The sequence below is a fragment of the Sturnus vulgaris genome, chromosome 19 (genome assembly GCF_052056855.1).
Source record: "Sturnus vulgaris isolate bStuVul1 chromosome 19, bStuVul1.hap1, whole genome shotgun sequence".
Classification (NCBI taxonomy): Eukaryota; Metazoa; Chordata; class Aves; order Passeriformes; family Sturnidae; genus Sturnus; species Sturnus vulgaris.
Window position 1 is genome coordinate 12,508,886 of NC_142261.1, and position 25,301 is coordinate 12,534,186.

A 25,301-nucleotide genomic window follows, 5' to 3' on the forward strand; every position below is an offset into this window, starting at 1 on the left:
ATGCTAGTGAAATAGAGAACCCATCCTCCTTGCCTAGGTTATGACACTGGCTCCAAAATACTCTGCTCCTTGTGAAGTCCCTGATGCCTTTTAGTTGGGATAATATCAAGTCTCCCTTTCTGTAGAAAAGTACCAGAGTATTCTAACAACATGCATTTGAGTAACTTAAAACTGCCCCTCTTTGGGGTTGTATGCTGCTAATAAACCCAGTATTTTACTGTGAAGTGATTTTAAACAGGTATGATACCACACTCCCGCCCCTGCCATGGCCGTCCTTTTGTAGGACCTTGTCCTGCCCGAATTCCTGGGACAGGAACAAATACAGAAGCAGGGACAGCGACAGGAGTGGGTATAGGGACAGATAGTGGGGCAGAGCAAGTGAAGGGATTGCCGTGGGAACAGGGAAAGGTGACAAGGCAGGAACAGGGTCAGGCGCGGGGCAGGGTCAAGTCTCCGCCTCCAGGGTTGGGCCGCCTCCACCTCCGCCCGCCCTCAGCACCGCCCAGGCCCGGGGGGCGGGAGGTGCCGCGGCCAAAGGAGCCCGCGGAGCCTGGCGTGGACGTGCAGGTACGGAGGGAGCCCGGCCGGACTGGGGCAGGCTGAGCCCCAGCGCCCCAGCGGAGCCCTCAGCGCCCTAGAGTCTCCCACGCCTCAGGAGGATTCCTGCGCTGTCTTTCGTGGGCTCCTCATGGAGCTCCTTCCAGGGCCCCATGGCGCCTCAGGGGGCTCGGAGCTCCTGAGGGACCCCCTCAGTGTCTCAGGAACACCGCCCGTACCTCACAGCGCTTCCCAGCGCCTCAGGGGAGCTCCGCGCACCTCAGGGAGCCCCTCTCTGCCTCAGGGGACCCCTCTCACTCCCCACGGGAGCCCCTCTCTGCCTCTGGGGACCCCAGGTACCTCAGGGGACCCCTCTCTGCCTCTGGGGCTTCCCGCGCACCTCAGGGGACCCCGAGTACCTCAGGGAGCCTCTCTCTACCTCTGCCGCTTCCCAGCGCCTCAGGGGAGCTCTGTGCACCTCAGGGATCCCAAGTACGTCAGGGAGCCTCTCCCTCTCCCCAAGGGAGCCCCTTTCTTTCTGCCTCTGCGGCATCCCATGCACTTCAGGGGACCCCAGGTACCTCAAAGGACACCAGGTGCCCTCAGGGAGCCCCTCTCTGCTTCTGCGGCTTCCTCCGCACCTCAGGGTACCCCGAGTAGCTCAGGGAGCCCCTCTGTACCTCTGCCGCTTCCCAGCGCCTCAGACGACCCCAAGTGCCTCAGGGAGTCCCTCTCGCTCCCCACGAGAGACCCCCTCTGCCTCTGGGGCTTCTCCCGTGCCTCGGGGGTCCCGCAGCGCCTCGCGGCTGCCGCGCCTCAGCCCCGCCGCCCCCCCGGGTCTCAAGGGCTCCTCCTGGTGCCTCACGGTGCTGCTGTGCGAGGGGCAGGACCCGGCCGGGCCTGCGCTTCTACTCATGGAACCCCCCAGGAACCTCCCCCCAAAAAAAAGAGTAAACCCATCTTTGGAGCCGTGGCTGTTTCTTTACGGGCTGTGGTGCCTCACCTTTCCAACATCAGGCACAAAGGGCGGAGTGAGGGGTGCAGGGCTGAGGGTGTCGGGGAGCAGTGGGTTCCTGAGGGTGACTTTTTTTACTTTTTTACTTTTTAATACTAATTTGCTGATATTCTTTGATAAGGTGGCTGCAGAGTGGGGGAGTGTTGGAGTTCCAGGGCAGCTTCTGTCCTTGCAGCCCTGGTGAGTGATGCCAGTCTTGTACCTGAACAGCTGGGCCATAACGGGTCAGCTTGGTCTAGGTGGTGTTTCCTCCTCAGTAAATTAATATAAATGTGGAATGGTTTATAAAACGTGTTTTCTTACATCTTTATGTCACCTGAATCAGCTTTATGTAGTTAATAACATCACGTTGTAATTACAACACCTTTGTCTGCTTTGATTGCATTCCAGTCCTGTTCACAGTGCCTGGGTGAAAAAAAAAGCTACTTTGCTAAAATATTTAACACGTTAAAAATTTTGCAGGTGTGTATTTGTTTAAATATACTTTTATAGCTGTAATCTGTCCTCATTACTAAATGAAGCTCTAAATTTAGCATAAAAGCTGTCACCATGTTCCAATCAACACGTCTTAATGACTGCCAACAAATGGAAATGAGGCTTCCATAGGAAAAAAAAAAAAAAAGCACAAAAGGTGCAAATGCAGAACAAGGTTGGATCAGCTGAGTTGATAAAAGGCTGCATTAGGTCAGGAGTTAAATCAGCCCGAAGTGTTTGTGGTATTATTACTTTAATGGTTACTGGGGAAGTCGACTGGCTGTGGACATGGCAGTGTCCCTCTGGGACCCGTTCATGGTGTTTCCTTTCATTAACATCCTCCATTTACAATGAGATGTGAAGATCTCCCAGCAAGTCATTTTTCAAACCAGTTAACACAGGCCTTGTTAATTCCAGCTAATGGAAATTTTTAATCAGAATTGTCAGATGGTGCTAAATCAAGCACCTCACTCAAGTGAGAAACATGGAATGTCCAACATTATTGCCTGTATCAATCAGCTCTCCATTCTGGTAAAATTAGTATTTTCGTCTTCAATCCACGCTTGTCTAACTGAAACAATTTGGACTCTCCCGTTTTATTTTTTCTTTTTTTTTTTAATACCTTTCAAGGTGTCCCAGAAGAATCATTCCCTTATTCTGGCCAAAAGTGATGTTAGCACATTTCCTGCTTACCCTTGCTAAAATATTAACTGCTATTGGCAGACCTCCAGTTCTTTCACATTCCCCTTTCACACTTTCTAATGGTTGTAGGAATTAGCGTTTGTGGTTTGGAATATGAGAAATGCATTCTGAAGTGGCACCGACTGACACCAGGTGCAGCTGTGGCCCTGAATTTCAAACACTATTGATCATTTACTAGTGAGCAGGAGTTTTCATGCTCTGCAGGCTCAGTGCCATGGAGTACCCTTGATTTGCTTTGCTTTACCTGTCCTGCCTGGCAATTAGCTTTCATACTCTGAGGAATCTCATTCTTACAGTTACTGCTATTTCTCATCTATATTAAAGTGTTTTCTACGTTCTCATACCTTCTTTATTTTTCAGGGTTTAGTTACAAGTGGAAGGCAGGTCTTTGAAACACAGGATGGCTGCTCAGCAGCTACTCAAGCAAAAGAAAAAGTCCTCTAAGGTAAAAAAATTAAAATATGGTGGTGCAGACAATCTTAGCTCTCGGTTTGGGACCTGGCACTCCTGTGTCTGTGGAGGTGGGAACACTTTCTCTGGTCTGCACTGTTCTTAGTTGGATTAATTCCAATTCAGGGAGAGGCAGTGTGGGGCTCTGACATGATTTGACTCGATAAATGTGGGCTCATTAGGTGTGCACAGAGCTTTATTAGCAGGAAGAACGGTAATAAAGTAATGGAAGAACTAAATTTAGTGCAGTGTCCACTGCATTGTTCATGTTGGCATCACACAGAGTGTATTTACTGTAGCTCCAGGTGCTGTTTTACAGCTTGGATTTAAAATCGCTCTGTTGGCAACTCAGGCTGCTGTCAGAGCTCAAAACAGCAGCCTTTGGTACAGCAGTGGTTGCCACACCAGCCCTGGTGCTCGTGTGACTCCACAGTTAAAACTGTACACATTTTTTAGAGGGGTGGCTGTCTGTTAAGTGCCAGCATTAGTGCAGTAGAGGAGGTGGGAATGTGATAAAGGGGAGGGCACATCCAACCAGTGCACTCTGCATCTGAGTAATGATGTCAGATCTATTGATTTCTACCCTTAAATCATTTAATCCACCCACCTCAGACATGAATCTTCCCTCCTTAAACACCAGAAAAACCTTAAAATTACATTTGAGTTCCCCTCCTCCCACCTGCTGAGCCTTGTTTCTAAATATAATCCATGTTACCCTTAAGAAGCTGCTATTTGTGATGTTGCCGTGCTTTTGCAGGAAGCAGTGCTGTTCCCTGAGAGCATCACCACAGAGCAGCAGTCCCTGGTGCTGGTGAAAAGGCTGCTGGCCATCTCAGTGTCCTGCATAACCTACATGAGGGGGCTGTTCCCAGAGAGCTCCTATGGCACTCGCTATCTGGATGGTAACTCCTGCAGTCTGTGCTCAGGGCTTCTTTCTACTAGCTGTGTTTTACCTTACATGTTATCTTCTGGCTGTGCATATGTGTGAATTCACTTTGGGTGGGAGTTGTCTACAAATTTCTCAAATCTTCTCAAGTCTGAGTGCAGACAGAATATCTGATAGAGAGCATGGAAGGCAACCTTGAGCTCCTGGCTTCTCTGTTGGTGTTCCTCTTGGTTTAGTCATTCCTTGGCATTGCCAGCTCCATGAATCAGGTCTCAGAGCCAGGAGAGTGACTTCAAACTCAGACAATTTAAAAAATTTACTCTTATTGGAATGTTTTCTTTTCTTTTGGATCTTTGAACCCATGAGATTCACATTTTTAGTTTTCTTTGGGAGGCTGGAATTAGATTTGTCAGTTTTCATAGAATTGTAGAATAGTTTGGGTTGGATGGGACCTTTTAAAGACCATCAAGTCCAACCCCCTGCCATGGGCAGGGACACTTTCCAGTAGACCAGGTTGCTCCAAGCCCCATCCAACCTGCCCCTGAATATTTCCAGGAATGGAGCTCCCACTTCTCTGGGCAGCCTGTGCCCTTGTTTTACCACCCTCATTGTAAAACCTTACTTAGGTCCAATCTAAATTATCCTTCCTTCAGTTCAAAACAGTTTCATTGTTGGGATTTGTTGTTTTTTTTTTCCCCATGAAAACTATCTCATATGTGCTTTGGGAATCAGAACTTTTTAAGGGAAAAAAAAAGAACTTTCAGATCCAAACTCTTGTCGCACAATCCCAAGAATTAGTGATGCTTTGATTCATGAACGTCTTTATGATCATTCGAAGCATGAAATGTTTCCATGCATTCCAGCCCATTTCTGTGTTGTTGCCCTGAAACACATTCACATGTACTTTGTAGATTTGCTTGAGGCCATAGAAATCTCAAATTGGTTCTTGATCCCCTAACCCTGAAAAGCCACTGGTCAAAAGTCAGATCTGTCTAGTGCCTTTTTGATAAGGGGTATTAGTATCTGGCCTGCTCATGTCTTTAAAGGCCCCTTGGTTGAATCCTAAGATGGTATTAATCCCCATTTTCACCTGTAGGACAGGTGTGCCTTTTGCCGTTCTGAATGCCTGGAAGCACAGGTAGAAGGAGCTGTGTGGAAAGGCTTCACAGAAAGTTTCTTGTGGGCACAGTCAGTGGGACATCACTTCACATGGATGCTGATGAAGTCTGAATGCAGAAGAGAAGGTGTTAGGGAATGGTTGAGGATAGAGTGGAGGAGAGGATGAAGCTGCTGGTGTTCTGTAATAAAGCTGTAACTCCATCCCTTCTGGGAGAGCCCAAGGCTTCTAAGGAAAGCTCTGACATTTGCAAACCCAGCAATAAGCTTGTGTCAGCCCACCTGGGACTCGGTGGAAACCCAACATTTCCGCACAGGAAAGACCTTCAGATAAAAATTTTATCCAAAAAAGGGAGGATGGTCTGGCTTAGTTTCAGTGTTTGCCCAAGAGCTGTGATAAGGATTGTAACTATGTGCTAAATCTGGTTTTGCAGACCTCTGTCTAAAAATTCTCCGAGAAGATAAAAGCTGTCTGGGATCATTGCAGATAGTCAAGTGGTAAGTGAGTAACAGTGAAACCAAGACAAGATTGTGCTGAGTAGGAAACATCTGCCCCTGCATTCTTCTTCTTCCTGAACTGGAAAACATCGTGCCCTGGTGCCAGGGGAGCTCCCACTGCAGCTGGAGGTTCTTAGCCCCCATGTAAGCAGGACAGAATTAGTGCCTGAGATCATGTGAGTTCAAGGTCTATGGAAGTGTGGGCTGCAGTGAGGTCATGGTCAGGCCCCAGAGCACACACAGCAGAGGTGCAGAGAGAGTGTAAAGATCCTCTCTGTTGTGTTTAGTCTTTTCTAGTTTCACTTTGACAGGGATTCTTGCACTTGTTTTTCAATATGTACAATATTTTATCTCCCTCTCTAAGAACCCCACAGTTTTCTTCAGGATGTATTTCACAGTTGGCATGTTCCCAACAAGCAGAAAAACTGTCCCTGATGGGCTAAGGAGATACTTTGCTGCACATCCTTTGACTCCAAGAGTAAATATCTGGCCATTGCTGCTTCAAATAATATATACTACTTTTAGAAAATCCATTGCTGTAAACTCTGCATCAGATAACAAAGATTTACAAGACCAGACATGTTCAGATTGAGCTGAGCTCTGTACAAGGCTGATGGGAAAAAAGCCATCAGAGCTCTGGCTGGGGAACTGGAACAGAGCACTGAGCAGGGACACACTCAGAGCCAGCCTTTTTTCCTCCAATCCTTGTCTTTGTCAGGATTCAAGCAGGCTCTGGGCTGACAGGATAATGCCCCAGAAGTATAAACAATGCACAGATGCAGAAAGAACGATGGTGCCTTCAGGACTGACCTGAAAAGGACTTCACAAGCCCCAAATTGTTGTTGGTTGTGTTGACCTAGTTCCAGAAAAAAATGCCCTTTAACCCTCATGTAATGAATGTGTTTACAGATCAGGAGATAAATATTGCTGGTTAGTACTAACATGTTTTTTCCCCTGGCAGGATTCAAGGTTGTTTTGATGCTTTGGAGAAGCAGTATGTAAGTGGGTTTTTTTCTTCACTTTTTAATGGAGTGTCCTATTTCATCATGAAGTAAGGACAAAACTACCCTTCCATTCCTGCTGTATTTCTATTATGGTCTTTGATGCACACAACAACCTTTACAGCTGTGGGACAGGGGAAAGACCCTGCCCTGAGTACGAGATTTGGGATTTTATACCTTGAGCTCAAATGCTGTCCGCTTTCTCTGGGCTCTCCTGTCCATGGTGTGGGAACCAATTTGCAGCCTGCAATGGATTTCCCTTAATCCTGTGTTCTGCATTTGTGTTCTCTTATGTCTGATAGGGACCCTGCCAGGCAGAGCTGAGATCTGGATCTCCTGCCTGTCTTTTCTTGAGAGGTTCTGTGCTTCTGCTGTCTTTCATCTCCTTTTCCCTGATCTTTCCCCTTCATCTCATCTTCTCTAACCCTCCTGGCTTTTCTCTCAGGCTCAGAATTCATCCTTTTGTTTTCCCCCTTAATTCACCCAACAAGGTATGTAACTGCTTCCAGGACAAAACCAGCTAGCAAATGCTCACATTCCTTGCAGATTCTCACATAAAAACTGCTCTGCGCAGGAAAAAGCATCAGTTGCTGTCCTCTGTTGTCAGCACAGTTCACCAGCCCAGCTGCTCCAGACCAGGTGGAGCACTGGTCATTCTGGCACTGATGATCTGAGTGTTTCTCAGACATAAGTACAACTGTCAGTGTACACAAAATAATTGACAGTGGTGTGAACACAGTTTAGTGCTTGCTGACAGCTCTAGGAGGTATTTAGTCCTTTGTTATTTATGAGAGATATAAATTAATTGTTTGACAAGGATTAAGGAAGAACTGAGGGATTTAATGCATGTTTTAAGATTGTTTTTAAGGGCAGTCCCATATGCAATTCCTTGATAGAGCATAAATTGAATACTTTTGGGGAATTTCCTAGCAGAAAGCAAATATTAACCTTCAGGAGGAATGGGTGCTCTTGTAAAGAGTTTAAAATCAGTATTTAGGGATTTGTTTGAAAGGAGTCCTAAGGAAGATTACTGAACATGGAGTTGTTTTTTGGGAAATTGTGAGTGAAGCCGGGCGAACTGGCCACTAGGTGTTGCTGATGCTGTGCTGGGAAGAATCTGCAAAAAGGGTTTTAACTCCTGGTTTGTTGAGTGTATCTACTCCTTCTCCCTGTGTAGGCAGTGGGAGTTTGATAAGATTTGCTTTTCCTTGCTCACTAAGGTTAGATGTTGATTTTGTGTTTTGTTTTGATTTTCCCTCCTTAGCTACATGTGGCCGTCCTTGCAGTAAGTAAATGAATACAAAGTGGTTTTCTCTCTCCTCCCTGCTTGAAAGAGATACAGAGTCAAGGTTGTGTCAACCCCTTTGTGCCTTTTTTAAGGAGAAGCCAAAATGTGTGTGATTTTTAATAGAGCTGTGACCTTTATTAGATACAGTAAATGTGGAGTTCAAGGCTGCATGGGAATGTTTTTGTCATCATGTCAGACTTCTGACTGAGGCCTTATTTGTGTTCTTAAACTCTGAGAGGCCCTTGCATGTGATTCCTGTCATGGAAGCTGCCATGTCATCTCCATTTCCCCCTGTAGAAGACTCCTTCTTATTAATCTGATCCTGGAGAAACCACTCACTGGTGGTTGCATAGGCAGCTGTTGGCCCCAGCCCCCTGCAAAGCTCCAGGAGCTTTGCTCACCATCTACTCTGTGCATCATCTGAGCTGTTAAATCCCAGGCATCAATAGCTGCCTGTGAGGGCTGGAATGGGAGTTAACCTCATTTCCCCCAATATTGAACACATGAATGTCTTCTACCTGTCTTTGAAGTGGTAAGTATTGACTGCTGATAGAGGAAGGCTTTTTCTCACTCGTTCCTTTCTCTGATCCCACACTAAAGATAGCACAGTCTCTGCTGTAAACTGTAAATATCCTTGTTAGTCACTGGTTCGAGTTGTCCCAGGGAGAATGCCCTCACTGTGCTTTCTTGTAACAGATTTACACCAATCCCGAGGTAAGAAAGAGTCTTAATTAATCTTTGAGGCAGCTGAAGGCATGGGTGAGTACATTTGTATTCAGAGTGGAGTGGAGGCTTAAGTCCTACCCTGACACAGCTCCTTGGTGACCCCATTTCTGTTCCTGTGTGACACTCCAGAGTGCCAGCTCAGTGAGCTGCATTGTGATCAAACACCGGCTGAGGGCCCACCGGGGCCTCAGGCAGGGCTGTTAGCAGACAACTAATGGGCATGTTCACAGTTTTGTTTTAGTTTCCCAAAGAGAAAAAATGGGAAGTTCAACATTACTCATTTGCAAACCACCTTTTTTAGCCCTGATAAAAAGAGCTGGTTTGTCATGCAGAGAGGTGTAGGACAGAAATCAGGAATCCCATCGGACCTGGATGGATGTGTTGTGTAGTGCCTCTCCTTGGCCTCTCTGTGTTTCTGTTTGGTTTCATCTGGGGGGTGTGATCCAGGAGTGAGGGTCTGCATCCATCCATCCATCCATGCTCGAGATCTGAGAACAGCTTCAGACCCTCTGCATCTGAACCTGGTTCCAGTTCTGCTGCGTGGCACCTCAGAGTCTGGGGACAGAGCAGGAGCTGAGCCATGCCAAGGCTGGGATTTGCAAGGAAGGCTCAGAGTTAAGAGTTCAGCCCAGCTTCTGCTAATCGACCTCATTGTCTCCGGAAAAAGTGCATTATAGGCATGGAATTGGTGTACAATAGACCCTTTCTCTTGGGGGAAAGCTGTCTGTTCTTCCTAATTGTTTTATTCTCTAATTCATTTAAATGGAAAATTATCCACTATCTTTGTCTACCTCAAAAAAACTCCGAGACCAATGAAATTCAGCAACTTTTCCCCATGCAATATTGTTTGGTTTTCCCTGTGGGAAGAGTCCTCCAGGCCCTTGTCCCCATGTAGAGCACGGGGCCAGGCTTCCTGGTGACACTGGTCACCTGTGGCAGCTTCCCAGTTTTCCTTTAGCAAGGGACACTGGGAGGATTGGCCAGCTCTGGAGCCTTGCTAGAAACTGAAGTTGGAGAGCCAGGCCCACGGAGGAGGCAGAAAGTTTGTAATTTTGTTGTGATTCTTTCAGTGCCAGGTAAGATGTGGCTGATAAGAGAATTTGGGAAAACCTGTGCAAGCAATAATAGAGTTAAAATTGTCTGCATGTCACTAAATGAATGCTGTGCTGTGGCAGAGAGTGTGGAAGGAGTCTCCAAGCTCGGGACACATCTTATTTCTCAAAGTGATCCATTTCTGCTTCTCCTCTCTCTTGTTACATCTCTAGACAGTCACTGAACTGTATCAATTCAAATTCAAGTACAAAAAGAAGGTGCCCCAGATGGACATCAGCAGGTAAGGATTTGGGTTGATTTCTCAGTGTTACACTAAAAACTCTGTTCTTGAAGCATTAAAAAGCTGCACTTTATGATTGCCCAGAGAGGTTGTGGACTCCCCATCCCTGGAAATGTCCAAAGCCAGGTTGGATGGAGGAGCCTGATTTGGTGGAAGGTGTCTGTGTTTATGGCAGTGGGTAGAACAAGATAAGCTTTAAGGTCATGCCAGCCCAAACAATCCTGTGATTCTGTGATTTGAGCAGGTCCAAGTCATTAAGCAGCTGTAAATACCATCAGAGTTGAGTATATTCACCTTACAGGGTATGAACTGCTGGGAGGATGAGCTGAAATGCTCTTACACAGCACCATGAGGCCCTCAAAGCACACCTGAGCCAAGGACAGTTGACAGAAATGGTGCCTCATCAGGGAGGCCATGCAGAAACCAGCCCAGCTGTTGAGCTTGCTGCTGTCTCAGCTAGCAGCAAGTGTTCTTGCACTTCCACCACACAGTCTCATGCTTTGCCATGAAGCTTGCTCAGGTTTGAGCTCTTTCACCATGATCCTGTGCCTAGGATTTTTTTTTTCCCTTGAGCATTTGCATGTGTGTTCTGCTTGAGCAGCCCTGCGTGGGTGACCTGAGAGAACTTTCACTTAGGATGCCTGAGCTGATGGTGCAAAACATGTGGCAGGAAGTAGCAGCTTTTTGCCTCTTTTTGGCACTCTCTGTTAGATATTTAAAGCTGTGTTTAGTAGGCCATAATCCTGTGGAGCTTCAGATAGATACTGTGAAAGGCCATTAGCTATAACCAAAGTGAAGAAAAATAATTAACCTGTTTTTACTTTGTTCTGCAGTTTCCACTGGTGAAAGATGGATCTTGGAACCTGCCTGGACAGCAAGAGAGCTCTGCTGTCTTGTGTGCTCCTCAGGAAGCTCCTCCCTAGAACTCCTCGAGTGTGCCTTTAGCTGCTCTTTCTCTAAACACATCCAAATAATTTGTACCATAACACAAAATTATTTTCTTTTGGACAAATCTGAATTATCTCTGGAATGACTTTTTTGGCTGTGCCTCCATTTCTGCTTCAAAGCTGCTGTCCATTGTCCTCACACTGAGGGGAAGAGGAGATTTGAGATTTGAAAGATGACAGATACTCCTTGAGTACTTTGGGGTTTTAATCAACCTTACTCATTAATTCCTAGAAATAAGGGCAGTCCCCACATGGAGCTTGGGTGTCCATTCCAGGGAGAGGCCAAGCCACCTTCCTGTCATATTTGGATGTGTTCTGAGGCTCCAGAGCCCATGGCACTGAATTCCATGGCTGTTTCCTTGGGGATTGGCAGTGCTGTGGCAGGCACATGCATGTCCTGGCAGTCTTTAATAATCCAGAGTTCTGGCACACATCAGGGAATTGTCATCTTTGCTATCAACTCCTTCAGCTGATAATGCTGCCTTTTACACCTGCAGCAGTTGTTGTCCTGTGCAAACTTGGAGTTAATCACTCTGAGAGAGATGTTTTGTGAGGCTGCAGCATCACATCCAAGGGGTAAGGGAAAATTTTCTCCTAAATAGTCCTTGCCCTGTTTTAGATGGATTTTGGGGGAATTCCTTGCCATGGATACCACTGCTTCCAAGGTTCAGTTCCTTCTGCTTTTTGACTCCCTCCTGCATCAAATTCTCAGTGTTATTCCCATATTGAAGCAATGCTTGGCCTGTTAATTCCTATGGACATCTCATTTCTTTTTTTCTTATGAACTTTCCTTTTGCCATTTCTGGTCTGCTAATCCCACAGTTTGCAAAGGTGATGGATATTCCACCTTAGGCACTGCCAGCATTTCCCTCTCACTCTACACTTCTGAACATGCAGGATTTAATTGAGGACCACGTAATACCACAGAGTTTGGACTTCATCATCTTAGAGATCCTTTCCAACCTAAATGATGCTGTGATCCCATACCTTGGAAAATCAAGCTGTTCCACAGCCACCCCATTTTAATGACCCAAAGAAGTTCAACTGGAAGGGGCAATCAGTCTTAATTTGTTCCTTTCTGAGGTTCAGTCAGTCAGGTTTACTCTGGAATATTCTTGGGTTACTTTTTTACTACTTTTGATGCAATTTGGGGTGATTGTGTTGGACACCCTCCAGCCTATGTGTAGTGTCAGGGATCTTCCAAAGATGTAATGAAGGAGCTACACATCTTTATGACCCCTTCTCATTGAAAGCTAGCAAAGTTCAGGTCCCTTAGTCACACAGTGATTCATCTGCTCTGTCTGAAGTTAGCTGACTGCTCTCAGTTGCTCATCTCATTTACCTCCGTTTTAATCAAAGAGGAACAAACTCCTCTGGAGTGCCATTCATCCCACTCATGTCACCCATGGGTCTCTGTCTGAACTGCTGGCTTGGAGCAGCCAGTGACATTTGGATGGGTGAAGGAGGTGAGGGGAATGCCCCTTCGTCACTGCTGAAGAATGTGCCTCTGAGCTGCTTTTTCTTACATGGAATTGAGTGAGAACATGCAATTCACTTCTCTTCAAAAAGTGCAGAATGGACTTGAAAATAACCCCTGTGATGAATCGGCTTTAGATGGGATCCTCAACTCATTCCTCTCGTTCCTGAAATTGCTTAGGTGAAAGGCACTTGTTTTATGGTCCTTTGATCCAATTTAATCATGTTCAAACAAGTGAGTCATGACATTTGTATAATGGTTGCCCCAGCTCCGAAGTCTGTTCAAATGTAAATGCCAGGCCTCTGAGTTTGGAGCAGGTGTTCTGCGGATGCCACCCCATCCCCGGAGCCTGTTTCACTTCCCTGTTTATCTGGAGATGACATAAAGACATTGTAGCTTTGTCACTGGTGATTTCAGACAAGTCAGTGGGTGCTCTGTGTGTGTAATTGGATCGTGAATATTCATGACTGAGAATAACAAATCCATTATTCTTCTTCTGATTGTAGCAACCACGGGGAGTTTGTGGCTGGGCTGTGCAGCAAGGATGTCAAACAGGCCAGCAGGCTCCTGCTCAGGACCCTGTACCTGCTCATGCAGGACCTCGGGCCACTGCCCAATGACATCACCCTGAGCATGAAACTCCTCTACTACAACGATGGTAAGTGGGGAGCAGTGTGTGCCTTGGGGAAGAATTCCATCATCTCTGTAATAAACGTGAGCCCTGTGAATAAAATAGAGCATAGAAAATGTGAGATGGGAGACGCTCTTGGCTGATAGCACTGAGAAATGGTGTAACACAGTAAATCTTCCTGATGCACAGGGATAGCAGATGTTTTTAGGAAAGGTTTGAAATCTGTATAAGAAGTACAGCTGTATGGTGTGAGAGGGAGAAATCCTTCTTCCCTCGGGTTTGTTTTTTGTTTTGTTTTGTTTTTTACTTTGTTTTCTTAAGGAACAAGCAATGTCAGGTTTTGCTCCAGCACTTTAATGATATCTCAGCATCCTAAAATAATTTTTTCTTTGAGTTCCCTGATAACATTTGGTCAGTTCATTTTACCCTTTGCGTTCTGTCCCTTCCTCCCCCCTAAAAAAAAACCAACCCAACAAAACAACCTGGAATATTTTTAGTAGTCAATATTACTCGAAGCTGGTTCATCATTTTCTTTCTAAATCAGACTAAGGAGAGCTGGGACTCAGTTTCCCTGACCTCATGGGATTCCCTCTCCCTGTGCAGTCACTCCCAAGGATTACCAGCCCCCTGGCTTCAAGGAAGATGGCAGCCCTGGTGACCTCTTGTTTGCTGGAGATCCTGTCAACCTGAAAGTGGGCTCAGTCTCCACTAACTTCCACTTCATAAAAGTCAGAGTGACAACTGAGAAGAAGAGGGTGAGGAAGGCTGACAGCAACCTGATCCAGAAGAATGGCCCTACTGAGATCTCCCACCAAGGGCTGGACTGTGAGGAAGAGGAGGAGGAGGAGACCACAAAGGTATAGAAAATAGCACTATTTGATTCTCACTGGAAGAATAGCATTTATCTAGCAAAAACCTCTTTAGAAGAAGCATTTTCTTCATGGATTTGCCACCTGGGTGTATTTTTTAGGTTATATTATTAAGACAAAACATCATTTGCTTTACAGAATCACTCTTGCCCTGTCAGAGCAGATTCAAATGAGCATGAAGGGGACAAAAGTGACATCCATCCAGGCAGGAAAACAGAAGCATCTTCTTCTTGCCTTGAAGATACAGGTAAATGCCCAGTTTCAAAACTGAAGGAATTTCTGTTCCTGATTGTATCCCAGCATAATCTACTCCACACAGTGTTCTGGGTAAAGTCTTTCAGTTCTGTTAATAACAGTAGGTTATTTGAGATATTAAAGGCAAAAATTATTCCCTGTGAGGGTGGGCAGGTCCTGGCACAGGGTGCCCAGAGCAGCTGTGGCTGCCCCTGGATCCCTGGCAGTGTCCAAGGCCAGGTTGGACATTGGGGCTTGGAGCAGCCTGGGACAGTGGGAGGTGTCCTTGCTCATGGCAGGGATGGCACTGGATTCGTTTTAAGGTCCCTTCCCATCCAGCCCATTCCATGATTCTGTGATTCTCTAATATTTAGGTTTTGGATGAGCAGAGTTTGTCAGGCTGTTTCAATTTTGTGTCAGATCAGACTGAACTGTAACAAAGGGCTGGTTGATTATGCTTGGTTTGTTAACAGAAACATTTAATTTTGTGTCAATATCTTTGCACCTCTTTATCTCTGCAGTTTTTTTGAGATATGGAGGAAATGCCCTGCTCATCAAAACTGGGTTACATTATCTCCATGTAACTCCACGTTACATTATCTCCCTTTTAAACAAAGCTCTTTTCCTTTAGCTGTTACAATTTGACTTTTGCTAATAACGTCCATGTGGGAAAATATACATGAAAGTACATGAGGAAAAAAAGCCTTTTCTGTGCCTTTAATCAATCCAGCCTCTGCTATACCTTGCCGTGTTTGACCTTCGAGGCTCTGGGATATTGCCTGTGGAACAATACCATCTAGTGACAAAATGGTAAATAGCATTCCTGGGATTGCTGTTTATCCTACTGCAGCTTCCCTGCCTGTGAAATCACCTTTGCAGGTCTTTCTCCTGCAGATTCCCTGATGACTAATAAGGAATTAACTCATCCTGCCACTTTTGTTGCTCTGGAGATTTTTAACAGGATCCTCCAACTCTGAACAATTGCCTGATCTCATGAAACCGGGGCACTTTGGACACCCCCTCAAATTTTATTGAAACTGTCTGAAAGGTTAATAAATATTAACCAGGGGAGAATCTCCCCTCCTTTCCCCCACCCCTCACACTTAGGGCATGTCTAGACATAAGCTTTGTTTTCTTAGATCCAGGTTAAGAGGGGGATTATAATTGATAGAGCTGCTGCAAGCTGATGTTCAGATGACACTTTATGCTGAAATCTCTCTTTCTAGGAATAAACTGCCACTGCTGGCAGTGTCTGAGAGCAAAGCTTTCACAATTGCATGGCATTTTTGCCTCAGTGGTTTAGTCACGCTTCCAGATTTTTTTTTTTTTAAATTAAGCACTTTGCAGCTCATTTTGCTTTGCTGTTTGGCTTGCAGGTAGCAAGAAGAAGAGGGGAATAAAGCAGACGGATGGGATGCCTTGCTCAAGGGCATGTCAGGAGGTGAGGAAGCTTTAGTGGCTCTGAGATACTCCAGACATGGAGGAATTCACTGCCATGGATCATTGCATCATCAAACATGACACAAAATTCACTAACTTCAGTGGATTTATTGTGCAGGGTCACGACACATGGAGGCTACAGAGTAGCAGAGGGATGTAAACATAAACTGGAAGCATTTGGGAAGAAGTTTTCCAAGATCAGGTTTATTTTCTCCACCCAGTACCAGAACTTGATTCTGTTCTCTGGAGTTGGTACCTGTGAGTAACACACACAGACTAAGCCTATCTCTGTCCCAGCCAGGCTCATTTACCTGTGGGTGGTTTTGGATTAAGGGTCTGAAATCACCACCCTATTTTAGGTTTGAAGGGTGTATTTTTTCCCTAATATGGTCTTCACTTCTCCCCTCTTGCTTCCAGACTTTCTTTACGTGTGAGTCACAGGTACCTAATGAATCCTATCCCTTTTTGGTTAACCCTCTGGAGTAGGAAGAATTATCCCCTGGAGGTACTGATCTCTTTTTTGATGGTTGTTGGGGCAACCCAAAGAATTAGGATAGACCAGGTAGGTTGTTTTAGATAAGTAAAAAATTAATCCCACCCTGAAGGCTGCCCAGCCAAACCCTGAGTCACCGTCAGAGCCCAAACTCATGGGCATGTGCAGAGGTTTGTTCAGTGACATGGCAAATCTCTGAATACCACCAGACTTGCCACTTGATCCTCCTCCCATTCAAATTAGCTGAGAATCATGTGAACTTGAATGGTCAGAAACTGCATCTTTACAGGATAACTTAACGAGAGTAGGAAATTGCTACTAAAATTTTCCCCGCCTTTGTTGAAAAGAATCCCGGGGTGTCTAACCCAGACAGCAACTGCAGACTGCAACTCACCCTGTCATTCTAAAGGCATCTGCGAGGTATTTGCCTTGACTCTGGATCTTAGAAGTGAACTTGTGTGCCTAGGCTGGTATTTTTCAAACTTTAACCACATTTTTTTTTCCGTGTCACATCCTCCGCTTTCCCTCTGATCATTGTTTATTCTGTCGTCTGTGAAAACAGGAGCCTTTTTTGTTTGCGACTCATGGTTGTCCCACTGATTCATGCTCTGACCTTCTTTTGGGGCTGTCACGATGGCCAGCAGAGCACCAGACACCTCTCTCAGCATGTGCATTTCATTAGAATTCAGTAGCAGGAGTGAGAGTGTCTGAAGGTGGTGGAAACAGCATTAGTTGCTGAAAAATGGAAGAATCACTTTATCCATCATGTGTTTCCAAAGACTTTAAAAAAAAAAAAAATCCCAAGCCCTGGGAGATTCTTTTCTTAATGTATTCTTTGATGCTATTTTTAAAACCTCATAGCTTAGAAGCTGGCTAATATTTCACCCAGTTTAGGGAAAAACAAAGTCAAGCCAGTAGTTAGAATCATCACTGTAAAGCCTGCACTAATAAAAATTTGACACTCTTTTCCGTATGAGACGGACTTTCCCTTCTTTTCAGAAGGAAGTGGTTAAAACAAATGACCATTGTGTATTCCATGTGAATAAGGAAGCCAAGTTGGTGGGTGAAGTTTGTCCTGAAAAATGAGGAGAAGCTGGGGTGGATGGGAAGTCTGAGTTAGGTGTTGTCTGACGGGGTCAGGTATAGGTGAGATGGGGAGGAGCAGACCTGGTGGGGTGTGAATATGAGCACCTTGTTGCCATCCAGACACTATTAATAGTGTTTTCCAGCTCTTGGGCTGGGCTGGGAATGCTAAAATTTTCTGAACTAACTGGAACAATTTGGAGTGTTGCAGAAAATTGCTGTCTACACAAGGATTTGATATTCAAGAAGTTCTGAGTTCGAAACCATTACCCAGAGTCACAAGTTGCTTTTGGAAATGTGGGTGAGCACATTTCTGCTCTTCAGCTGGAGTGGATCCTTCTGATTGCTTGGTTACCAAAAATAAAAACTGGAATTCAGTTTATTGGTCATTATCTTGCTGACCTAGAGCTCTTCAGGAAAACCAGGAATGAAAGTATTAAAGGCTTATTTTTGTCTAATCGACATGGGAGAGGGAAAGGATGTGGATCTGCCAAAAGAGAAGCAGCTCTTCCTGCCTGGTGAGAACTGGAACTGGCCTTTAGGAGTGGTCACAGAGAGTCTCTGACAGAGAGCTTTGCAAGTTGGGGAAAAATTTCCATGTACTTCACTGGCTTCTTATCTGCCATCTCATGATTGATGATTCTCAGGATCAAATGAGAGATTGCCCTTTCCCAGCAGAGCATCTCTGCACTTAATCATCCAGAGTTAGGCACCAGCATGTAAAGTAGCTCACCTCTCCTGGCTTCAGGAGTCTTCTGATTGCATCAGCCAAGGGTTTGTCCTCCTGTGCTAACTTTGTGCATCTTCCTTCTTTCCACTGGCATTTTAGGAGCTGTGAAGAGTTGGGGAAAATAGAGAATTGCTGCCCATTAGTTTAACTTCTGGAAATCTGCTGATGAGAATGACATCCTGCACTGAACTTGGGATAACTTCTAAGTTCTTCAGCAAACTCCTCTATCCTCTTGTAAAAAACATCCTTTAATGTCCTTGTCCTGAAAATTGATTTTGGTCAGCTTTGTCTTCGTGTAAGCAAACATGTTGCAGTGGAATGAGTTTGGAATGAAACAGAACTAGAAGATGAGTAAAATCTGACCATGTGAACGCCTCTGCAGGCATTTATCTCCCATCAGGAAGCTGTGGGCTGAAGTTCTGGGGTGGTCCTTGGAGCACAGTCTCACTGTGCAGTGAGGCAGCCATGCAGGGAGCCCTGGCTCTCCCTGAGCTGGGAATGGTGTGGCTGTATCAGCACAGCACCAGGCAGCTCTGCCTCCCAAGTTTCTGGCTTCATCAGTTGCTGCCAGACACTGCTGCTGGGCTGGCTGTGCTTGTAGACTGCTGTGGGACATGAGGGAATGTGTTGACACTTGGCATTGTATGGGCATCCCAGTGGGATCGGTGATGGCTCAGGGATTTGGCTCTGGGATTCACTGCCTGCTGTAGGCAGGCTCCTGCCATGTGGATCAGCTCTCCTGATGGGAGCTGTCTGCAACTGAAATGTCTGGAGAGAGGTTCATACCTAAGTGTTGTGAATCAGGGCTGCTTTAGACCTCAGAGGACAGTCTGTCTGGCCTCCAGCTGCTGCTCCTTGTGCAGAAGACTTGGCTACCTGGCCATGTGCTTTCTCCAAGGGACAGGGACTTTCATGGATGATGCAGTAATGCCTGTCTGGTGTGCCAGGGATCAGTGTCAGTTACCCTGATAGAGACCTCAGAGCCCCAGCCAGTGCCCAAAGGAACACCAAGAAAGCTGGAGAGGCTCTTGGAATAAAGGCCTGAAGGGAAAGGACATGGGGCAATGGCTTCCCACAGCCAGAGGGCTGGGTTAGATGGGATATTAGGGAGAAACGGTTCCCTCTGAGGCTAGGCAGGTGCCCAGAGCAGCTGTGGCTGCCCCATGATCCCTGGAAGTGTCCGAGGCCAGGTTGGACATCGGGGCTTGGAGCAGCCTGGGATAGTAGAAGATGTCCCTGCCCATGGCAGGGGGTGGAATGAGATAAGCTTTAAGATCTCTTCCAGCCCAAACCATTCCACAGTTCCTGTGCCCTGCTGAGCTGCAGTGTTGTACACAGCTTCTTTCTGGCAGTGAAGGTCAGCACAAGTGTGTTCAACTGCAGAATAACAGCTTGGAGATCAAGACCTTTGTTGTCTGATTTTTCCCAGGCAAACCACGTTCACAAGTGCCATGACAGAAGGCCGTTGAAGGATGAAACCTGCCATGTGCAGAGCAATAGGAAAGCATTTTTCTGTGGCAATGTCATTATCTTGAACTTTTGCAGAAGAGAAAAAAAGCAGCAAGGTTTATCTCTGTCTGTCTATCAAGAGAGCTGTATCTGATGAGAAGTTCCCAGAACATTTTCTCCTCCAAACCAGCTGAAGCTACACAGACCCAGAATGAAAAGAGAAAGATTCAGAAATGAGCTTGCCTCTCCTTCCTTTGAGCTCAGGCCATGCTGGGAGGAGTGAGACAGGGAGGTCAGGAAATTCCTGGCTTCTCTCAGTTCACGTCAGATCCTTAGCTGTATCTTGGGGCCATTCATCCCTTCCATGAGTTATCCCTATTGAGCATGCAGGAAACAGTGATCTCTGCATGCAGAGGTGAGCCTGTCACCCCACAGATCCAGGGAGATTTAACCCTTGCACCCTCAGATTCCCTGGCAACTCCCACAGGGACATCTGTAGGAAGACTTGGCTCTTCTGTGCTGGCTGCCATTCCATGTGTTCATGCCATGCATCCTAACAGCCAGACCCTCTGGAGAAATCCACATAAGTTAAGGTTGGACACATCTAATATCCCATGAGGGGCTGCTGGGTAGCAGCCTAGGAGACAGAAGGAGAGTGCATTGTCTTTTCCCCCTCGGTTACAGAGTTGGAATTAGGATTCTGGGAAGTGATTGTGATCCAGCAATAATAATGTTCATCATGGAAGTGGACAGTGTAACTGAGGGCCCTTGAGGAAATTAGCAGGAGAGATATTGATAATTTTATCTTCTAACAGGAATTTTTGAAGCTTTTTATAGTAATACTCTGGAAAGATCTGTTCATTAATCTTTTAAAAGCTACAAGACACCAAGGTGCAGAACGGGATGTGAGACAAAAGAGTGGCACTGAATGACAAGGGTTTTATCAGGAGCTGAGGAAAAGGAAGAGGACTGGTGATAGTCAGTGATGTGGTGGCATGGTTTCCACAGCAGCACCGCACTGAGGATGTTCCATTGTTCCACCTGCATAAGTTGGCTTTCACAGCAACCAGCGTGATCCTCCTCACAGATGGAAATCAGGATGGGTTCCACTGATGTCAGTGTGACCATGGCACGGGAAACTGATGGGAGCCCAGTGCTGGGGTTTAACCACAGAACCACCCCTGTGCAGCTGCCAGCATCAGCAGGGCCAACCTGCTCAGAGCACAGGGAAAGGGGGAATGTTCCTCAGGACCTTGTCCTCTCAGGTGGTGAATGTCTCCAAGGAAGGAGGCTCCACAACCTCCCTGAATGACTACTTCATCACTACTCGGTTGCTCTCACAGTGAAAAAATAAAAAATTCGTCCTTATGTTTAAATGGAATTTCTTGTGTCTCCCTGGAAGTGCTCAAGGCCAGGTTAGATGGGGTGTGAAGCATCCTGGGCTGGTGGAAAGTGTCCCTGCTCATGACAGGGGAGTGGAATGAGATGAGCTTTAAGATCCAACACAAACCATTCTGGGAATCTCTGATTTTGTCATTTCAGCCCATGTCCATCTCCTCTCATCCTTTCACTGACACCATGATGTGTCCTGTGACCCTGGGTTTTTGCTGTGCTTTGGAGCACGGAGCAGCCAGCTGTCAGTGAGCAGGCAGGAATTTGGTCGTAGGGGACCAATCTGAAGAGTCACTGGGCTGATGTTTGGAAGTGACAAGAGTTTGCTGTGCTGTTGAGTCAGTGGTAGCTGCAGCTGAAATCACAGGATGCCTCAGGTCATTCTGATTAACATCCCTGATGATGAGAGTCGCTGCACAAACTGTGTTGTCCTGACACCTGAGGGTTGCTCTGCCTTATTTCAGCAGCTCAATCTTTTATCTCAGCCCTTATTCTTCCAGCTTGCTCGATGGAACCGCACTTCTTTTGACATTCATGTGCTTGTGAATTTCTGGGGATAGTTACAAGGTACCAAACAAAACCCTCCGTGTCCTGGACAAAGAGAACTCTTCTGAGGGCATAAAATTTGCCAAGTGCCAAATCCCAGCATGGGGCAGACCAGGGACAAAAAGGGACACAGCTGAATGCTCTTGTGCAATTTTAGCTGTTCTGCATAGGATGCCTTGGGAAGCAAAGGGCATAGCAGGAGAGCTGTAAATTTTCTTCAATTTATACTGGGAATTTTCGGCCAGAATATGTGGGGATACTGGGGATTGCAAATTGCAGAGCACAAAACTGGGTCCTGATTGTGTCTATCTAAGAATAGCAGTGTGGCTGTGGTCTGCTCACTCTGTTTCGTGCACCAGTCTGTCTTGGGAAGGCTTTAATCTAAGTCTAATCTATTTTTAGCCTGATATCTTCTCCAGACAACGTGCAGCTGTCCTGTGAGTTTTATGCCAGAAATTAGTAACACTTGTATGATTCACAAGTTAGCTGTAGTTCTACAGGAAAACTCCTGCGGCAAAATATTGCTTTTCTACACGTAGTAAAACAGGAGATTCAAACTCACTGTGTGTTCATGGTGTGACCCAGACCCTGAACTCTGCCTTGGACTCAAAGTCAGGAGGTCATGGAGCTGCTGCTGCCTTTGCTACTTGCTCTGGGATTGTCCCACCTATCAGCATGGTCCCGTTTTAAAAAGGGTGAGGGTGCAAGGGGCTGCACCTTGTCCTACCTGCTTTTATAGCACCCTGCTCATCCATGGGACTGAAGTTGTGTGAGAGGAAAAGCAACATTCTTAGAGCCCAAGCTCTGACATCAGTTATTCAAGTGAACCATCCCAGTACATGGGAAAGATTAGAATTAATGAACTTCTGGAGGCTTTGATTGTATGTTTAATCAATGGGAGGGATTTCCTGCTTCTCACCACGCCGTTGAAGAGGTTTACTTTCTGCTTCAAGTCAAATAAGCACATATTGGATCTGACTTAATCCCCTTTAGGGAAGCTTTTCTGAGGAAGAAGCTGGAGTGTTTGGTTAAGGATGGGAGCTGAAGTTGGACTTGGGGTCTGTTCCTGGCTCCGAGCTCCTACGTGAGCTTGGGCAGGGACAGGCCAGGACACGTTGGCTTCAGTGAAATACCTCTCACTGTTGACATCTGATTCATTGCATGGGTGAATAGTGCTTCTCTAGAGCCCTTCATGGCTTCCTTAGATGTTTTCAGTCCTCATCTCAGGTTCCTGTGAGGTGCTCATGCTGACTGTGGTGAAGGGCAGGAGAACTGGGGGGAGCTGGAGTGCAAGCAGCTGCTCATCGTGGCTGTTTCTTCACCTCACAAGTATCCCATCCATGCAGAGAATTCTGGAGGAATAGCAAAGGGACAGAACCTTCACTGAGTACCTTTCTGGGCTGTGGGAGATCCATTCCTCAGTAGAAGAAATGAAAGCACCAGCTCTAGCTAGGTTTAGGCTAAAACAGAAGGAGAGCTGCCTCATCCAGGTGATGGGGCTGGGAGACTGGGAATTGTGCCCCTGCTTTGTGGTGTGGCCAGCAGGACAGGGTACAAACCCTGCAGCTGTGTTAGCACTGCAGAGGTTTTGGATGGAGCATTTCCTCCTCTGGGCCCTTCACTTAAAAAAAAAAAAAGGAATCAAATGGGTTAAAATTATGGCAGGGAGAGGAAGGTAAATAGCTACCAAAAATGAGAGTTGAAGCAGCTGAGTATTAGGTGAGAAGCTGTAACACAAAGCCACTCATGGCTCTGTCCTCAAGCAAACACCTTGGGCAGCCTTGGAAAGCTCTGTCAGCCTAAGTGTGCAGGATGAGGGAGAGCCTGCCCAGCCCACTTTGGCACTTGCTTATTTTTTCTGTTTTTAAGGAAAGGAAATTGTACTTTTGCATTAAGCAACATTGTATTGCTCATAATGAAGAGGAGGGAAGAAAAACAATTTGAAACACGATAGAGAGGCGAAGTGAGGCTGCTTCAAAGTCTTTTGCTGTTAATCCCTAATCAGAGCTATTTCACACATTAGAAAGCCCATTGCTATGCAGAGATTGCCGAAGCCTCATTCCAAGGTCAGATGGAAAGCAAGCCTTGGTGACGTGAGCGGGGAATTCTATAATGACCACATCTTGTAATCTGGAGACCTTGTGCTCATCCCCAGGATGTGTTCTGGAACAGCTCTTTATTAACTCCTTGTGCTTCCCCTGCTGCAGTTCCGGGGTTCCTCGTGCCTTGCAGCGACACTAGAGGGAGGTACTCCTGTCTGAAGCAGGAATTCTCTTAGCACTCCTTTCCCTCTCCATTCACCTCGCTGTCATCCCAGTGAACTTTGTTTTGGAGAAGCTCTGTGCTGTGGTGTGTCCCCTCAGCTCAGCTCCAGTGAGAGGGGCCACACTGCCAGACTGTGCTTTGTCCCTTCTGGGTGGGCGACAGCACACGTTGCTCTCAGCAGCTCTGGATTATTATTGTAGAAATGCAAATATGTGACTTGATAAGGAGGATAAGTGAGTTTGTCCCCTGGCACAGCCAACACTTCAGCTGTCGTCCTGGCTGTCCACCTCCCTGTGGTCTGTCTGAAGTGTCTGTTCCATTGACTCACTTATATTCCCACATATATTTATCTGTGTTTTTTAACCTCTTGGTCTGCAGGCTCAGAGTATTTCTGGGAGAGGTTTGTGTCATTCCAGAGGGAAGTTAAGCCTTTTGGAAAAAAGCTCTCTTGTCTTAGTTATTTTTCACAGACTCACAGGTAGTTTTGAAGCCTGAGATTGACGAGCTCACACTGAGTTCCCTGGTGTACAAACAGAGGGATTCTGTGTCTTCTCCTGAAAGGCTATGAGCACAAATTTGACCTAAGTACCCCCTTCTTTTCCATATGTTATGATTATCTGAGGTTGGTGGAGAAAGAAACGCCATATCAGCTATTATATTCCTCAAAGATCTCCTTGCTCCTGCTATTTTCTGTCAGTGATGGGGTCATGGGTCCTGTCCCTTTGCCACCAAACCCAGTCCCTGTCCCTAAAGCTGAACCTGTTGCTTGCACAACTCTTACATTCCCAGCTCCATCCAGTACTCCAGTTTTGATTCCTTGCCTAATTGCTTTTCTGGAGAACAGGATCACACCGAGCAAAGCCAAGAGGATCCAGGCACACACATGACACTTTTGGAAGCTGTGCTTTTTAACTCATGTTGCAGGAGCATGCCCAGTGAGAATGATCCCTGTTTCTGATGGTTCTTACAGATAAACCTCCTGAACCTTGCCTTCAGCCAGGAAGAGGTAATAGGACCCGAGAAGAAAAGGAAGGTCAGTGAACCAAAGAAGCTGCTTCTGAACGGCAGGAAATTATGTTCGTTCTGACACACAATACATCTGGAAGGTGTGAGTTTGCATTGTCATCTGACTTGTACAGACCAATGTTTAACTCTTCCCCATCCCATGTGTATTTCTGCATGTTTATTTGTCTCATGAAAACTCTGGATTGCCAAGAGACAGCAATGCCAGAACTGTCACAGCATTGTCAACCAGCTGCACTTGTTTGATGTTCTTAAGTTGAGGGTTTATCATTCCACATCGATGGTGTCTGCGTGCTTCTTTCTGCCTCTTTCCCTCACACCCCGTGCCCCTCACTGGATAAATCCCCTCTTCTGGGGCTGCACTGTCCTGTGCCACTCTGTCACCCTTATTTAATGGCACTATTTACAGATGAACCCTGAGGTATCAATGCCAGCAGCCAGCATGTCTCATGATCCACCACATTGTGCTTAACTTCATCCTTTCTGCTGTTTCCGGAACTTAGATTTTTTTTTCAAAGAAGGGGTCTTATCTCTACTGAGTGCAGAGATAAACTAATCTGTACACATTTTCTGCTGGTGCTGGATGTTTAGGTTTTTCTTTTGACTCTGCAAGTATTGTTGCCATGACTGTATTATCAGCTTGTAAAAAAAACAGCACCCCACTGTGTGCCATGGGGCTCAGCAGTTGTGTGATAC

At 46.1% G+C, this 25,301-nt stretch overlaps 1 protein-coding gene across 2 annotated transcripts; it reads left to right on the forward strand.

Moving 5' to 3' along the window:
- The first annotated feature begins 504 nt into the window (after nucleotides 1–504).
- HORMAD2 (HORMA domain containing 2) lies at nucleotides 505–24,880 on the forward strand. Of its 2 annotated transcripts, none has more exons than XM_014894778.2 (14): nucleotides 505–567; nucleotides 1,674–1,732; nucleotides 3,089–3,173; nucleotides 3,936–4,080; nucleotides 5,615–5,678; nucleotides 6,640–6,676; nucleotides 7,944–7,964; nucleotides 8,664–8,681; nucleotides 9,959–10,026; nucleotides 12,957–13,108; nucleotides 13,685–13,938; nucleotides 14,089–14,197; nucleotides 15,561–15,625; nucleotides 24,553–24,880. In XM_014894778.2, the coding sequence occupies exons 3-14, from the start codon at nucleotides 3,129–3,131 to the stop codon at nucleotides 24,667–24,669; spliced, it is 1,095 nt and encodes a 364-aa protein (XP_014750264.2). In that variant the 5' UTR covers nucleotides 505–567; nucleotides 1,674–1,732; nucleotides 3,089–3,128; the 3' UTR covers nucleotides 24,670–24,880. The 2 variants fall into 2 exon arrangements, with proteins under 2 accessions (XP_014750264.2, XP_088032031.1); XM_088175905.1 differs by lacking the exon at nucleotides 24,553–24,880 and adding an exon at nucleotides 18,030–20,755.
- The last annotated feature ends 421 nt before the right edge of the window (nucleotides 24,881–25,301 follow it).

What these genes read in the sequence shown, in the direction of transcription:
- HORMAD2 (XM_014894778.2), top strand. Translation starts at nt 3,129, where the DNA reads ATGGCTGCTCAGCAGCTACTCAAGCAAAAGAAAAAGTCCTCTAAG. An exon ending in TCATTGCAGATAGTCAAGTG is followed by an intron (nt 5,679 to 6,639) that starts GTAAGTGAGTAA and finishes TTCCCCTGGCAG; the next exon opens with GATTCAAGGTTGTTTTGATG. An exon ending in CCCCAGATGGACATCAGCAG is followed by an intron (nt 10,027 to 12,956) that starts GTAAGGATTTGG and finishes TTCTGATTGTAG; the next exon opens with CAACCACGGGGAGTTTGTGG.